General features: G+C 37.8%; 1 protein-coding gene across 1 annotated transcript; it reads left to right on the top strand.

Annotated features, from left to right (window-relative positions):
- The first annotated feature begins 515 nt into the window (after window positions 1–515).
- On the top strand, window positions 516–15,181 carry LOC149006957 (cyclic nucleotide-gated ion channel 18-like). The gene is made up of 6 exons (XM_089165238.1): window positions 516–1,200; window positions 1,930–2,142; window positions 2,450–2,760; window positions 6,830–6,941; window positions 13,580–13,816; window positions 14,405–15,181. The coding sequence occupies exons 1-6, from the start codon at window positions 757–759 to the stop codon at window positions 15,179–15,181; spliced, it is 2,094 nt and encodes a 697-aa protein (XP_089021364.1). The 5' UTR covers window positions 516–756.
- Window positions 15,182–16,903: the final 1,722 nt, after the last annotated feature.

Raw genomic sequence — 16,903 nt, forward strand, 5'->3', positions numbered from 1 at the left:
CAAATGGGTGCGAACCCAAGACCTCCCTAGGGAAGTTGGGCCTTTCCCTACAATTCCCTGTAATTCTCTCATAGGATTGTGCCTTGTGGCATTTAAGGAATCCAATGGTTATTCAATTTACTGAGAAATCCGAATCTTTTCCCCGTCGGGGGAGCACAGCATGGCTTCCTGACCACAAACATCAGTGGGTTCCACTGGTGTAATTTTTTTTTTAAAATTTTTTTTCAAAAAATGTTTTTCATCGTGGGCCCCACTGATGTTTGTGGTTAGGAAGCGTGGGGGAGCACTTTCTGCTCCCCGTACGGGTCGCTGATCCGGACTCCTTACTGAGCGGTGATTTGATAATCTGACACGATTAGAAGGCGAAGGCCACGTCAGCAACCGCCTTCGCCCGCGTTTGAAAAATTGAGGCGAAACAACCACCCCCGCCTAAAATGAACCAACACTATATTGTGATATCAAGCGTTTTTGGTTTCTCACTGCTAACGGCGTTGCGGCCATGGCCACACCGAAATCTCTGCGATTTCTCTGGTCTCCCGCGAATCTCGCAGTGAATGGAATCGCAATCCAAATCCCAGCCTCACTTCTGTCTTCTGTCGTTTCTCCTTCTCCTGTTGCTCAGCTATCACCTTCTCTTTCTTTTTGTTCTTGTCTTCTCGGTTTTTGTTTGTTTTCTTTCCATCCAATACTACTACTGCATGGTGTCTCGGTCGCAGGGTTTCGTAGGATTGGGAAAATCCGTCTGCGCCATGGAAGATGAATAGCGGGGATCCTTCTTCGGCGCCGACTTTCCGCCCTTTCAGGCGAACTTCTAATCCGATCTCCGATCAAAAGACGCCATGGCAGTACCGAATTCTAGATCCAGGTGGCGTAATCGTCACTCGTTGGAACCATGTATTCCTTGTATCATGTCTTATTGCTCTCTTCATCGACCCTATCTACTTCTATCTACCCCATGTTGGAGGTCCCGCTTGCTTGAGCATGGATTTGAATTTGGGAATCACCGTCACGTTTTTCCGCTCCGTGGCCGATTTTTTCTATCTCGTGCATATGATTATGAAGTTTCGAACAGCATTCGTTGCGCCTGATTCTAGGATTTTTGGAAGGGGCGAGCTTGTCATGGATCCACGGGAGATTGCATTACGGTACTTGAAATCGGATTTTGTGATTGATCTTGCCGCAACTCTTCCCCTTCCACAGGTAACCCACTTCATTTCTGCAATTGATTTTTAATTACAGTAATATCTCTAAAACAATATGGAAACGCATGACGAAAGGAGAAAATATGTAATGCCGAAAACACAATCAACAGATCGATGATGTATTAAATGCTGCTGCCTTTGACAAAATTATTGTGTAAAAAGAAAATGAAGTTTTATTGCGAATTTGTTAGGCTTACTGAGAGTTTCTGATAATGGTCTCTCTGCTGAGCATACGGGCTTGTTAAGGTGTTGGTCCTTTCTGGAGACTGAGGAGCCTGTTATGAGCGGGCTGTGGAGCATGGGTGCTCCATGGACTCTAGGCTCTTAAGCCACAAACTTATGAACCCAAGGAGTGTCAAATAATTCATAAACACAAAAAACAAATTTTATGCCTCATAGTTAGAAAATCGGTCTAGTTAATACGAGTAATTTTCTGCTTCAGTTTTCCATCTTGGTGGCATCGTTTGGCTTATCATGCTAAAAGAAGAAGTCAATTCTGGTTTTGTTACAGCTAGCTCCCTTGATTAAGTGGGTTGCATTTGGTGGAACTTATTGGTAAATGCTTCCTAAAGTATGTCTGGCACTTCGGGTGCAGATTATTATTCCATTGAAGTCCCAAAATATTATGTTTAAGAATTTTTTTTTCTCATTTTGATTTTGACATAATTCTTCCATTCTAATCTGTCTCATGTATCACTTAAGCTTCTATTGATTTTTTGTTTTGCAGATGGTCATCTGGTTTATTCTGCCAGCACTGAGGCAATCTTCTACTGATCATACTAATAACACCCTTGCTCTGATTGTTCTCATCCAGTATGTCCCTAGATTATTTCTCATTTTCCCTTTGAATCGTCGGATCATTAAAAATACTGGGGTTGTTGCCAACACCGCTTGGTTGGGAGCTGCATACAATCTCCTCCTCTACATGCTGGCTAGTCATGTATGTATTCAACTTCACATTTTTGCTTGTAAACTCATGGTTTTTGACCCAAAAAAAGAGGTGTAAATATTTCCATTATGAACAACGGATCTGAAATTCCACTAGGATCACATAAACACGAATGTGATCTTTTTATTTACCCTTTTAATTGGTAATCATTGAAAGACCAACCACTGAAAAGACACCTTGCCTTACCTTTCTGAGTATGTTATGGTGCTCATTCACTAATAAGCAAGGAATGCGTTATTCTCATTGAGATCCTTGCAGCCATCACACCCAATTATTTATCTAGTTTGCTGCTCTGCAGGTTTTAGGTGCTTCGTGGTATGTATTGTCCATAGAACGACAGCATACCTGCTGGAGATCAGAGTGTCAGAAAGAGGAGACTGCCATGCTAGTTCCTTGTAATCCTATTTTTCTGGATTGTAGAAGTTTGGAAAAGGAGGATCGAAAAACTTGGCTGAATATAACTCGTGTTATTACCAGTTGCGATATTTCAAACAATACTATCAAGTTTAAGTATGGAATATTTTCTGATGCTTTAACCAATGATGTTGTTCAATCGAAGTTCGTGGAGAGGTATCTCTATTGCCTTTGGTGGGGTTTGAAAAATTTAAGGTATGTTTTTTTTTGCATGAAGTATACAGTTTCCAAATTAATGGGGGGAGGGGATGGCTTCGAGTGTTGTTGACTGAATGATTCTTTTATGTAGCTCTTACATCAATGACTGGTAATGTCTTACTAATCCTTCATACATATACTGTAATTAACTACTAGTGTGATTGTTGCCTAATGGAACAACTAGCTGACTAGGAAGTGACCAATAATAGGTTTTTAGTTGACTGACTTGGTTGACTTTTTTTTTTTTGCTTTCAAGTTGAGGTGCTAATTTCTTTTTGTGAAGGGTTGACCATTTTCTTTTATACATTAAACTTGAGATAATATTCTGATACTATATATTCCTTTCTTTATTAGTCATTGCTCTTTGTTGTCTTCAATTAACTTAAGTACCACTTTACAGAGAGAGAATATAGGAAAGCCTTAAAGAATCAAATAATATTTTTTTTCTCTCCGAAAAGTGCCCTTCAAAAGCATATTCATCACCAAGTTGGGCTTCTTTTGTAGGAATAAGTCTAGGGTAAGGTCATATATGTACTAGGCCAATGATCCCATTGGTTTCTATGTAAATGGGTCACTTTAATTTCTCTTTCAGTTTTATGAAGTTTTGATTTATTGTAGAGCTTTAGCCAAGCTATAAATATGCGAAAGAAGATAGGCTTTTGGACAAATTGTTTTGTGGTCCAATAGCCTCAGTTATGGAATAAAACTCATGTTCAACAACCGAGATAGTGTAGGTGAGAGACCCAGGGCTGAGATAGCCCAATCCCTTACCCTCCTCCTTCTTTATCCTTTTTCTTTTCTTATTTCACTAGCAAAATTTCACCCCTTTTTTTTTTTTTAATTATTTAAATATGAACGTTTTCTTTTAGGAAGAGAACATATTAAGGTTAACTTATCCTTTTTTTTTTTTTTTTAATTTTAAATTTTTATGAGTTATTAATATTAATGTTGATTGATGCAGTAATTGTTTAGTAAATTATTTCCTTCCACTATTAAAATATTGGGCGAATTTGTGGGATGAAATACACAACTTTTTTGGTTGTGACTAATATTTATGGGAAAGAAATAAGGGAATTGCGCGCAGAGACATAAGGTTTGAGGCAAGAGGGTGTTAGTTGAAGAGGTCTACCTCTCGAGAGAACTTGTTAAGGATAGATGGGTGGGATGTTTTGTGGTGGTGTGATTCAATGGCTATTACACGGGGGTGGTTTGAAAGGATACGTTTAATGAGGAAAAGGTGAAAAAGTATGCTGTTTTGGAGGAAGGGTATTTTCGTCCATTGAAAGGACAGATCATAACTGAGTTAAGGTTCTACTTTCTTAAAAAATAACAAAACAAAAACATAAATGAAAAACTAACCTAAAGTATCCTCCTATTTGAAATTTGGTCTTGTGGTGGGGAGTTCTTTTCATCCACATAGATATATTTTTTTGGGTAGAAAAATGAGACTTATATTATGAAGAAGAGCAGATGTTACGTTCTGAAGAACCATGGACTTCATCTCTCCTACCACCTGCATATTTTCAGGAAACAAAGAGAGAGTACTAATTATTATTTATTGTTAAGGAAAAATAGATGTTGCAAAGGATTAGGAATTACTTTTTTTTTTCAAAAGAATTAAAAAAATATATTGGTGGATTTTTGGGGTGGGATGAAATATAGTGAGAATTTTTGGCTGTGAATAATATTTATAGGAGGGAAATAAGGGAGGTGGGTGAAGAGACATAAGGTTTGAGGTAAGAGGGTGTTAGTTGAAGAGGTGTACCTCTTGAGAGAACCTGTTAAGGATAAGTAGGATGCTTTGTTGGGGGCGTGATTCAGTGGATACTACACAACAGTGGTTTGAAAGGGTGTGTTCAATGAGGAAAAATTATGTTTTTTTGGAGGAGTGAAAGAACATACCATAACTGAACTGAGGTTCTACTTTTGTATAGTAGTATGATATGATTTTTGAAAATTTAAGGACATTTTAAATAAAAAATAGGGCTGATTTTTGGGGTGGGATGAAATACAGTAAGATTTTTTTGGTTGTGAATAGTATTTATAGGAAGAAATAAGGGAGGTGGGTGAAGAGACGTAAGGTTTAAGGTATGAAGGTGTTTGTGAAGAGGTGAGGTAAGAGGGTGTTAATTGAAGAGGTGTACCTCTTGAGAGAACCTGTGCAGGATAAGTGAGTGGGACATTTCATTGGTGGCATGATTCAGCAGATATTACACGGGGGTGGTTTGAAAGGGTGTGCTCAATAAGAAAAAGTTATGTTGTTTTGGAGGAAGGGTATTTTGGTCCAGTGAAAGAACATACCATAACTGAATTGAGGTTCTACTTTTATATAGTAGTTATAGTTATGATTATGATATGATAGTATGATAGGTTACCAAAAAAAAAAAAAAAAAAAAGATTATGATATGATATGTGAAAAGACAAAAAAAAAAAAAGAAGAAACAAAAGAGTTCTGGCTATTATATTTTGTCTTCTTTATTGTATCAGTCTCCTGATGCTTTCGCTGGTCCGAGGTCAGCTTTTGCATTAAACTTGATTAGAGCTAATGATAAAACACTAGCCCTCAGGTGCACTGCATACCTAGGTCTAACTTATCTGAACTAACCAATTTGTCCTAGATCTTGGATATTGGCTCTGGTTGGTCTCCAACCAATCTATGGCTGCATGAATACCAGAGCCAAAGGACAAACTTCTTCCAATTGCAACACCAACATGAACACATCAACCATTAGCACAGGGGAAGAGAAAAATGTTGGTAACAAAAAAAACCCAGATACATATGAGCAACTGAGAATACCAGCTGCAAGACAGAAAATAACAGCAACTACAAAACAGCAGTGATGGAAGATTAACAAATGATCATTGCAGCCTATCAATTTTTAATAAGAATACACACAAAAAAATCTCAATGCCATAACCCTAACAAAAAATTTATCTCACTATGGAGACACACCAGTTTCTCCCACGATGAAGGGAAGCAATAATTTTCATGGGGAAAAAGAATCATCACAAAGAATAATCTCCACATTGGAGAAACATGTAATAATCTCCTCCATGAAGGAGACTTGAGTAATAATCTCCACTAAAGAGACATAATAGTTTCCACATGGGGGAGTCAAACAGCACAAAGAAGACACAAGTACTTCTCTCCTCAAAGTAGGCAGAGTAATCTCCAAGTGCAAATATGCAATCTTCACTGCAGGCAAAAAATATGAATTCTTTGATAATCATATGTAATCTTCAATTAGAAGAAACTAGCTCAGTATCTCCAACCTGCCTGTCATATGTAGCACTAAGGTGGATGAACAGTGCAGGGGAGACTACAAAGAATAACATGTCATCATATTGTAGCACCAACCAACATCAACAACACAGAGACAAAATAAACAAGAAACTGCAACATATATGCGTTAAACAAGATCTTATATAGATCACCATTTTAGATATGTGAAATCCCAGATTTTAACCATAAATATCAATATCTGTGACACTTTGGCAATCACCAAGCTACAGGGTCCATCAAAGCTATCAGATAACAAGCCAATCACTTCGGAATAGTATAGATATAATTCCATAGCAGCAAGGTCATAATGGGTCCACACAAGTGATTAATGGCTCAAAAAGAAAAGCAATAAGAAAAGCAATCTTCAAAAATGAATTTAAGCTTTGATCACAATTAAGAAGGCCAAATTTTATTTTATTTTTAATTTTTTTTGGCAGGGGGGGGGGTAAGAAAGTAATATAACTTGTCAAATTCTAATATAAATATGGAGTGTGCTCACTGCTTCCCTATTGATGCTTAAGAAAACTGTACTATCAGTTTTGCAGAAATTTGCTGATGACATGTCCCCTTGAAGGTGGTATTTTGCTTGCTGTTATTTTCATTCTCTTCTGGTCATCAGTGTGATCTTTTAAGTTAATGTGTTAATTCTTTTTTAGAATAAACTGCAAAGTTACATTGGTTGCCCTGGTTTTGTTTAGGGTGATTTTTTTTTTAATTCTCCAATTCTGAGAAATGCTTACATGAGTTTGATTTGCTCTTATGCTTTTATTTATTGCTTTGTAGTTCGTATGCACAAAACTTGGACTCAAGCATATATATTGGCGAGACAACATTTTGCATTTTAATAAGCATTGTGGGTCTAGTTTTGTTCTCCCACTTGATTGGAAACATGCAGGTATCATTTTTGTTAACTATATTAGTAAGGCCTTTTGATTTGCAAATTCATATGTTTCTTGTTGATATTAATTGTTCTGTGATGCAACTTTTTTTTTTTGGGGGGGGGGGGGAGAGGAAAAAACCCCATCACGGTCGTGTCCTGAAAACTGCTTGTGGTACTTTATGGATCTAGCCATAAGAAGAATGGTTGGTATAAATAGGTTTGAAAAAGGATCTTAGAGTGTCTAGGGATGGGCCAGGAGGGTCTCTTAATGGCTTTTTTTTTTCTTCTTCTTTTTCTCATCGAAGTTATTTCACAAAGACTTGCCATGGTAAGGAAGAAGGGGGAAACAAGCACACTTGGAGAGCGCAGTACAATGGAAATTTAGCTGAAAACAGACTAGCATAGCTATCTGAGATATCCACAATTTTCTTCATTGCTTGATATTCTTAGTAATTATGGATACTGACTGCTGAGTTAACATGTGAGATGTGATCACAAAGCAGGGTACCAGAGTTAACATGTGCGATGTGATAACAAAGTAGGGTACCCATTACCAATAATAAGTTGAAAATTCCCTGTCTCATAAGAAAAGATTAAGATCTTGATTTCTTATCTGGTTTAAACAGGACTGGTACTGAGATTGTTTCAAGGTTTTGACCAGGGGTATCATTTTTGCCTGGCCCAAAACAGATAACTTGGAGGTTTCAGTCAGTTTCAACTGAGATTTAGTAACGTATCCCTAGTTGGTAGGAGACCAACTAGTAGCCAATATCTAGGATCTAGGATGTACTGTTAAGCTTGGGTAAGTCAGAATTGAGGTGTGAGGCCCAATTGTGAGCCAAGTTTAGGTCAAAACTAGGGTAGAATATACAGTGAAAGTTAAAATTCTTAGAACTAAATCAGGTTGTTAATCTGGAGTTATGGAGGATTCTTAGTAAGAATATGACAAAAGTTGATGTAGATTCATCACCAAATTGGGCTTCTTTCCTCAGATATATTCTATGATTTGTATCACATACGTATTTGGCTTTTGATTCCATGGGTTTAATTTTTCATTGGCCAATTTGATGGGCCTAGAATGTAGGTAGAAAGTAGGGAAACGGGATTTCTTTGATTAGTTTGGAAAGAGTCTTATTCTGAGTCTATTTCCTTGTCAGTTTAGGGTAGCTATTAGGTTTAGAGTTGGGCTAGGCCTTTCCTTTTTAGTATAGGATCCTATATCAAAGTTAGTTTCTAATTTTGTGTCCTATTTTAAGTTTGAAACTACGTCAGCCAATGTGGCTATAAATATAGGTGCAATTGCTCAGCTGAAATGAATGATGAATTGTAATCTGAGTTTTGTTTATTGCTGCCGGAGAGGTACATTGACATAACATCTATCCTCATCTCTCTTTCTGTTTCTAATGCAATTTATTCTTCATCTTATTGCTGGAACTTTCTTGTAGCATTCCACCTGCTGTTCTTAAGATCACTAGTAACTTGAATAACCCCATTCCCACGGTTCTTCTTCTGATCCTCGAAATTCCCCAACCCTAACTTCCTTTTTCTTTTCTTTTTAATTTTCGTATTCCCCAAGAAACCCAAAATTCAAACTTCTATCTACATCAATCTAACAGTTAGAATCATCCAAAACTTCAGGGATCATCCCCATATATCATTGTCAACCACCGTAACTTATGTTCTTGTCTACCTCAAGCAACTGTCCCAAAATCCTAAAAGCCTCAACCCTAACCTTTTAAGTTGAGATCCTGGAATACTGGCCCCTAGTTGATCCTCTTCAATCTAGGGCTACATCAAGGGTGACTTCAGGCAATTGACTAAGTGATTGAGTATGAAATTTGGATGGGGTTTTCATTGGGGTTAGGAGGAGATTCCTTCAAACTTCAACATGTGATGGAAATGATGACAGTTTTTGTTAACCCCGTGTGATGTAATGACGTAATGATTTAGAGAAGCATCCACATGGGATGAACTAGGAATAAAATTGAAACAAGTTAAATTTTATAGGAGATTCTTGACATGGGTTAGAAATCTTAGGGTTAGGAATATATGGTTTATAGGATCAGAATGAGACGAAAGATGGAGGGAAGGTAGATAATGATATAGGGAGATGACCCTCCAAGTTTGATGATGCTTGATGGGTAGCTTGGCTAGATCTAGGTTCTTCTTTTAGGTTGTGGATTCAGCCCACCATTCCCACCTTCATTTTGTTCATTGAAGCACAAGGTTAGTACTTCAGAGTACCCCATACTCACTCTTCCCCTTTTTTCTGTTTATTCTAAGCCCTAATACCTTGCTGAATCCCTTCCTTTCTGTAGAATCAATAAACTTCAGATTTGACCAACTATCCATCTGAATTGCCTCAAAGCAAGAACCTAGATCTAATCAATTTACGCATTAGAACATTCCTAAACTTGAAGGTATCACCCCTCTACATCAATCCGACATTGCCTTTAAGTTCCGTTCCATTTTGACATCGGTAAACCCATTTTCCCCATCTCTAGAGTGTTTATCCCATATCTCTAAGATCCTAACCCATCCAATGTATGACTACTTCCTCTTATTTAAATTGGTTTCAAGCATAACTCACCTTCTTTGTAACCCTGACCTAGTACACCATTCGAACCATAAGTCAAATTAGTAACCCTGGGAACTTATATTGAATTTCTCTATTTTTATCCCATAAGCCCCATAACTGAAATTCAACAAATCATTTCTTGGGCAATTTTAAGTTGAATCTGACAAGATCTTAGCTATTTGGTGGCCCTTGGTCAATTGAGACTACATCAAAGTGATATTTAGGCAGTGGCACAACCAACCTTTTTTTTAACACTTCAACATTGTGGTCAAGAAGTCATTATTTTTAGGGTTGGCCCAAACTTAACTCCTCATACCTATAACCAAATCCTACCATTGGATTCTCCAAGCATCGAAGCCGCAAGACCCCATCCAGGATTTCTCCAATTTTACCTCATAGACCCCATAATTGAATTTCAAGAAACCATTTCTTGAACCCATTTGGGTTTTCAGAACTTGGCTATCTAGCCCTCATTTAATTTAAACTACATCAGTAGTAAAGTCAACAACTTGTTCGGTTTCGGGACCTAACTTGGCTCATCTCAGCCCGTACTCAATTTTTCTCAGCTTTGATTAGTCAGCCCTAGTTGCAGCTTGAGAGCATAATGTTCGATTTCAGTGACCATTAAGACCATCCAGTCACTAGGAAGTTGCCTCCAAAAAAGCCAAAATTTATTTCCCACTTTCTTGCATAGTAGCATAGAAACATTTGTTTTTATGGGCTTCAATTTAACCTTGCTAGAAGTGAGGGCCAATCATGATGCAATTAAACCAGCTCAAATGGGGTGAAATCTAGGGTTTCATGAGATTTTTTTATTGGGGCATATGGGATTAGAATGGGAACGCTCTCAAATGAATTCTTGCATAACTTGGTTAGAATTCAAGTGGGTTGGGGCCAATGGGATGGAATGGTTGAAATTATGGTAACACTAGAGATTAGAAACAACAGAATTCTGTAATTAGTTATTTGAGATAGGGCAAAATGGGTGGAAACCTTGAGATGTAAAGACGGCTTTTACTAATGAAATGGGGCTGAAACTAGGATCAATCTAAGGTGAATAGTTTAGGTTTAGAGTTTACTTCTTAAAGTGTTGATGCGGGTTTGTGGCAATTTTATGGTGAAACTTAAGACGGGCGGAACCTTTGATCTGGGAAGAGTTATGGGACCGTCAAGATATCAAAAAAATTGGCGTGAGTTGATCTATAGAGTCCCTACCGGGGTTCACTTGGTAGGTGTCATTTGACCCCTGAATTCCATTGTTTAGTTGGTTTCGCTGTACTTTTAGTTTCCTAGTTTGAGTTGTTTTTGCTTTGTTTTATTTCCCCCTAATATCTTAGGGTTTCCTAGCTATAAATATGCATCATTGTTATCTTGTAAGGTACTTTTCTATTTTGAATAATAATTTTCAGTTTATCAAAGTTCTCAGAATTCTTGTTCTACGCTATGACGGTGCGTCAAGTTTGGTAGGGTAGATTGATGGGAAATCAAATTCTTGATAGGGTTTAAGTGAAACTCGTTTTCAAGAAGATGCTCGTTTAAAAAAAATGCTGGTTTTAGGTTTTGGATGAGTGGAATGGACGGAGTGTTGAGATCGAAGGTAAGGGTTAGGATACTCAATAAGCTGTTTAGGGTTCAGAAAAGGTGGAAAAAAGAAGGAAACAAAGCATGGGGAAGTGCTTGGCATACAATTTACCTGCTTTAGGTCTTATTCTTTGATGGATGTAGTGTTCGCTGTGTTCCATGGCAACGGCAAATTGAATCCAGTCATAGGAAGGATCTTGGACAGTTTGGACTTGAAGCAAACACCAAGAAAGTTCAACCACCTTGGACTTCAAACACCAATGATCCTAGGTTTTGTGGACTTAAAACACAATGTAACCTGCTATGGGTGAACACTTCGATCAGCAAAATCTCAGACAAGAGGAGCATAAAAGCTCAGAAAAATAATTACCAGGCTGTGTATTCTTCCCTTTGCTGGGCTTTAATTAGGGGCCTAAGGCCAACTCAATTACAATTAGAACTTGCAAAACCTGATTTAAATAGGAATAGACTCTTCTATTGTTTAACTTAAATTGAACCTTTGCTGGTAGGAATAGACTCCTTTGTTGGTAGGGCTATTCTGATCTGATCAGTCCAATCTTCCTATCTCTAATGGTGTGTCATCTTCTTTATCCCTAAAGCCAGTATTCAATCTATGGAGGGCATTTTCTATGCCTTCCTCTAGAAAGGCCAAGTATCCTCCTGCTTCCTCCATCCATTAGTTGGGCCTCTGTTTGCTGCCCCCAGTCTGAAGGTGGTCTTGGTTTTTATAGAACCCAAATTACAACATTGCTAGCTTCACGAAACTCATCTGGAAATCCTCCTCTAAGCATGACTTTATATCGGGTAATTGGGTTTACTCTCACTTGCTTAAATCGGACTCTATCTAGACTGCCTTTCTCCTGTCCAACCTATCTTGGGTCTAGATGAAGTTGCTCCTCCTTAGACCTGTCACTCTCCTTGCTATATCCACTCAGATTGCTGACGGTTCCTCTGCCTTCTTTTGGCTGGACTCTTGGCACCCATTTGGTATCCTCTACGATCTCTTGGGCCCTCTTTAGGTGTGTACTACTAGAATCCCTAAACTAACCCATCTTTTGAATTTCATCTCCAATAACTCTTGGGTTCCCCCTCCCCCTCTCCTCCGAGTGTCATTCATGTTTGGTCCAAACTTTCCCTCTTGCACCCTATTCCCAGAGACCTGTCTATTTGATTCCCATCCTCCACTAGCACCTTTTCCACTTCCTTTGCTTAGAACCTTAACCGTTCCCTTAGCCCTCTTGCTCTTAGTCTCGTTTGGTTTGGTTCAAAGGTCACATTCCTTGCCACTCCCTCATTGTTTGGAGAACCCTTAACGTTGACCTTGCCACCCAATCTTTCCTCGCTCATCATCACCTCTTTATTGTCTCAAACTGCATCTTCCGTTGGAATAATCTTGAAGATTTTGACCACCTCTTTTTCGCCTATGCCTTCCCCCATTCGCTTTGGGGGAAAGCTACTGCCTCTATTTGGCCTTGCTCTTGACAATCCTTTGGTTTCTCTAGTGAATCGTCTTGGTGTTGAGTTCATTCTCCGGTTGTACCATTTGTGACATGGTCGGGAAGTTGGTTTTTGGCACTTTGATCTCTCACTTATGGTGGGAACGGAATCTTAGGAGATGAACCTCCAACTCTAGATCTCTAGACATGATTTGAAGGAACATCTGGACATCTGCTTTGATTTCTCCTCTAGGATTCAGACTCTCCCCCACCCCCAAGTTTTGGACACCCCAAGCCATAGGCTGATTGTTGTTGCCTAGGGTCTTGGTCCTTCCATTTTGCCCCCTAGTCGGTTATAATAATTTCCTCCCCTCCACCTCCTTTATCCCTTCCTCTGGTACATTTTTTTTCCTTCGGGTTCTTGGTAATGAATCTCTTTTTTTATCCCCCCCCCCCCAAAAAAAAAAAAAAAAAAAAAAAAGAAAGAAAAAAACTTCAATTGGACTAGAAAATTTATTTAGATGAATTAATTGAACCAAGCAAACCATGGTCCAATGGAACTAGACTTTAATTTTATCTGGGGTTATGTGCTCTCTTATAAAATCCTTCCAATAAAATTGTGATGCAGTTGTTTTGAGTTCATTGATCAGTCACATACTCACATAATGCTTCAACACTAATGATAATGTAATTCTTTAAGCTCGCAGCAACTGGTCTTATATTATTTTAACTTTGGGAACTTTGAGTAGTATTACATATTATTGTACTTCTACAAAAGAAAGAAAGAAAAACCTAATAAGCAATACTTCCAAATGTAAAATTGTAAGGAGTTGGCATTTACTGATTGAGTTTTATTGCTATTCATATCAAATATTACTGCAATTATGAATGTTTTACAGCATAAAAGTTTGGGTATAGTTCTTGTGACCACCTGTAAAGCTGGAAGTCTGACTATTCTAATTTGTTGAATATCAGTAGCCATACAATGTTGAAGTGATTGAATTGAAATAATTAGCTGAATGGTAGTGATTACTTTATCAATATTTTTTTTTTTGAAGACGTATCTTGCATCTATGACGGTGAGACTTGAAGAGTGGAGAGTAAAGCGAAGAGACACTGAAGAGTGGATGAGGCATCGCCAGCTTCCTCTTGATCTTCAGGAGCGGGTTCGCCGGTTTGTTCAGTATAAGTGGCTTGCCACAAGAGGAGTAAATGAGGAGGCTATATTGCGGTCCTTACCTTTAGACCTTCGTCGTGAAATTCAACGGCATCTATGTCTTGGTCTTGTTCGCCGAGTAAGTCTCTGTCTGGTTTCTGTCTATGTTGGTGATAGTATTATCTTGCGAAGAAAATGACTCTCGCAGTCATTCATTTTAGGACTATTTTTAAATTTAAAATTTTAAAATGCACCTCTAATGTCTTGCTCAGGTATGATGGTTACCTCACATTACTTACACTAATTTACAAGAAAACCTAAAAGTTTATTTTCTTGGGGTTTTGGGGGGGGGGGGTTAAATGGGTGAGGGAGAGTGTGGTTCATTGACCTCTGAGGGAAGCAACTTTGTCAAGAGTTAAGAGGTGGCCCCATTCTGAATTTGTGGAGGGGAGGCCCGAGGGCAGTGATATATGCTACTACCCTCAGGGGGAGTTGAGCCACACTCGGTGAGGGGATGTGTTGTGAATTTTATAGTCTTTAATTTATCCCAGTAATTAAAAAACTTTACCAGCTTTAGACTTGCACCAAAAGCATATATTGGCCATGACAATCTGTAACACTGGTTATGCACATTAAAATGGAACAATCAGCTTCTTGAACACGGTTACCTACTTTTTGGTGTGCATAGATCCAAACTTATCAGTTGACACCTGAAATTCCACTTTAGGTTCCTTTCTTCTCACGAATGGATGATCAGCTCCTGGATGCTATATGTGAGCGCCTAGTCTCATCCTTGAGTACCGAGGACACCTATATTGTTCGTGAGGGTGATCCAGTTAATGAGATGCTCTTCATTATCAGAGGGCAACTTGAGAGCTCCACAACAAATGGTGGGAGATCTGGATTCTTCAACTCCATAACTCTCAGACCTGGTGATTTTTGTGGTGAAGAGTTGCTGACTTGGGCTCTAATGCCCAACTCAAGCCTGAATCTGCCATCCTCTACTCGAACAGTCCGAGCCTTCAGTGAAGTTGAAGCATTTGCACTTCGTGCTGAAGACCTCAAGTTTGTAGCCAATCAGTTTAAACGTTTGCACAGCAAGAAGCTCCAGCATGCTTTCAGGTACTATTCCCATCAATGGAGAACATGGGGAGCATGCTTCATACAAGCTGCATGGAGACGGTTCAAGAAGAGAAAATTAGCAAAGGAGCTGGTGATGCATGAGAGGTTGTATAATAACATGCCAATGCCCAATCTAGAGAGTGACTATGGTGATGAGGTTCTGGAAGTGTACTATGAGGATGATGATGATGATGATACCGAAATGTCAGCAGAGAATGAAAGCAACACCCAGCATTTTGGGGCCACAATACTGGCTTCAAGGTTTGCAGCAAATACAAGAAGAGGCGTTAATCAGAAGGTCAAGGTGGTTGGCACCTCTTCCTCCAGCTTAAAGATGCCCAAGCTTTTTAAGCCAGAAGAGCCTGATTTTTCTGACGAATGATATGGTTGGTAAGTAGTCCAAAACATGTTCATGATAAAATGGGTAAGGGAAACAAATCAGTTGTTAGATAGGATCTTTGTAACTTGTATGTATATTTTACTAGTGATAATCCAGATACTCCATTTTCTGTCTTTTTTTTTCCTTGAAAAATTTTTGGGTAGAAAATAGAGGGGAAAGAAACAAAAGGAAGAAACCAATGAGTTAATTCCCTTGTGAAGCTGTAATCGAGCATCTGTCTTATTCCACAACCATCAGAAAACAATTGCAAATATTTTGTAGCATGACATATACAGGGGATAGAATCTATTATAATTAGTTTTCCTATATGGTGTTGAGAGTATTGGTATAATATTTGTTTTTTCTAGGTTCTTTTGAATTTTGATTAGACATTATCATGTATTGTCTTAAGCCAGGACTAAGCATTCTGCTTTGTCCAGGCATGAATTCTTTCTTTCTATATCATGTTCATTTGCATCTTCAATACTTGTTCACTTTCAGAAAAGATATAGGTTTCAGCATATAGATCTGCAATTCTAATCACCATTGTAATTGGGAAGACTACTTGGTTTCCCCCCAATCCAGATCCTCTCTGACTACAGCATTCTGATAAAGTTCTGATCTGATGAAGGCTGATCAGAAATTCTGAATAGCACTACTTTAATTTTTTAACTTCATCAAATTTTCTTTTGGAATCTGTATATTTGTTTGCCACTCGATTTCTGAAACATTCAGATTCAGAAGTCACATTGGAAGGCTGATTGAATTTATATAGAACCAAAATCATGTTCATTTGGTGTGGTTGCTTCAACATGAAACCAACACCAAAGTAATCAGAAATATTATAATTTCAAGAACATTTTGGATTATTTCAAAGGTAAGGTAGGGATTAAGCCCTCCTCACTTGAAATTCTGGTTAGAGGGATTGCAAATGCTGGTAAAGATATTGCAGCAGATTGCAGCAGAGTGTCCCAAAACAAATGCAATTATTTCTCTATGATAAATTCCATCCTTCCCCTGCTGACTTTTTTCATTTTAATGAAAAGAAAAAGCTTTATCTTCTTCTTTTTCTTTTTCTTTTTTTCTTGGGTAGAAAGTTAAACTCTTTCTAAAAGCTTTGGAGTTTTTTACGTTAGATATGTATGCTTTTCTATTTTGGCCCAAAAAAAAAAGTAATGACCCCTAATATTGTTTAAACATATGATATGACTAAGGCTTTTTTTGGTATCAATTATCATTCTCAATTAGGAGAAATTTTCATTATTTTAAATTGTTCGGCATCTATTATTAATTTTAATTTTATTTAAAATAATTGAAAAACCTCTAAAATTCATTATGGATTATGGTGAGAATTTCATTATTTTCATTTATGTACAGGTTTACTTAAAATTTTATAGTTAAGATGATAATAAAATAATCAATACACGTTTTTTTTTGTTGTTGTTATAAAAACCATACTTTTTAATTTAATAGTTAAATATTTGAATTTTGTTTCGATTTAAATTGAGAAAACTCAAATCTTTGCTTTTTGCTCTTTTTGATAATCAATAATAGATAAGCATATAAAGAACAACGATCAGGGTAGGTTTCGGTGGTGGTTCAAGCAAAGTGAAGGAAGAAGATGGGTGAAGGAAAAATCCCTTCACTCACCTATATGGTGTATAAAAATTGGCTATTGGGGGTACTTTAGTCTATCATATGTATCGAATAATATCAGAGATATTT

The sequence above is a fragment of the Hakea prostrata genome, chromosome 8 (genome assembly GCF_041222555.1).
Source record: "Hakea prostrata isolate BN-2017 chromosome 8, UWA_Hpros_2, whole genome shotgun sequence".
In the NCBI taxonomy this organism is placed as follows: domain Eukaryota; kingdom Viridiplantae; phylum Streptophyta; class Magnoliopsida; order Proteales; family Proteaceae; genus Hakea; species Hakea prostrata.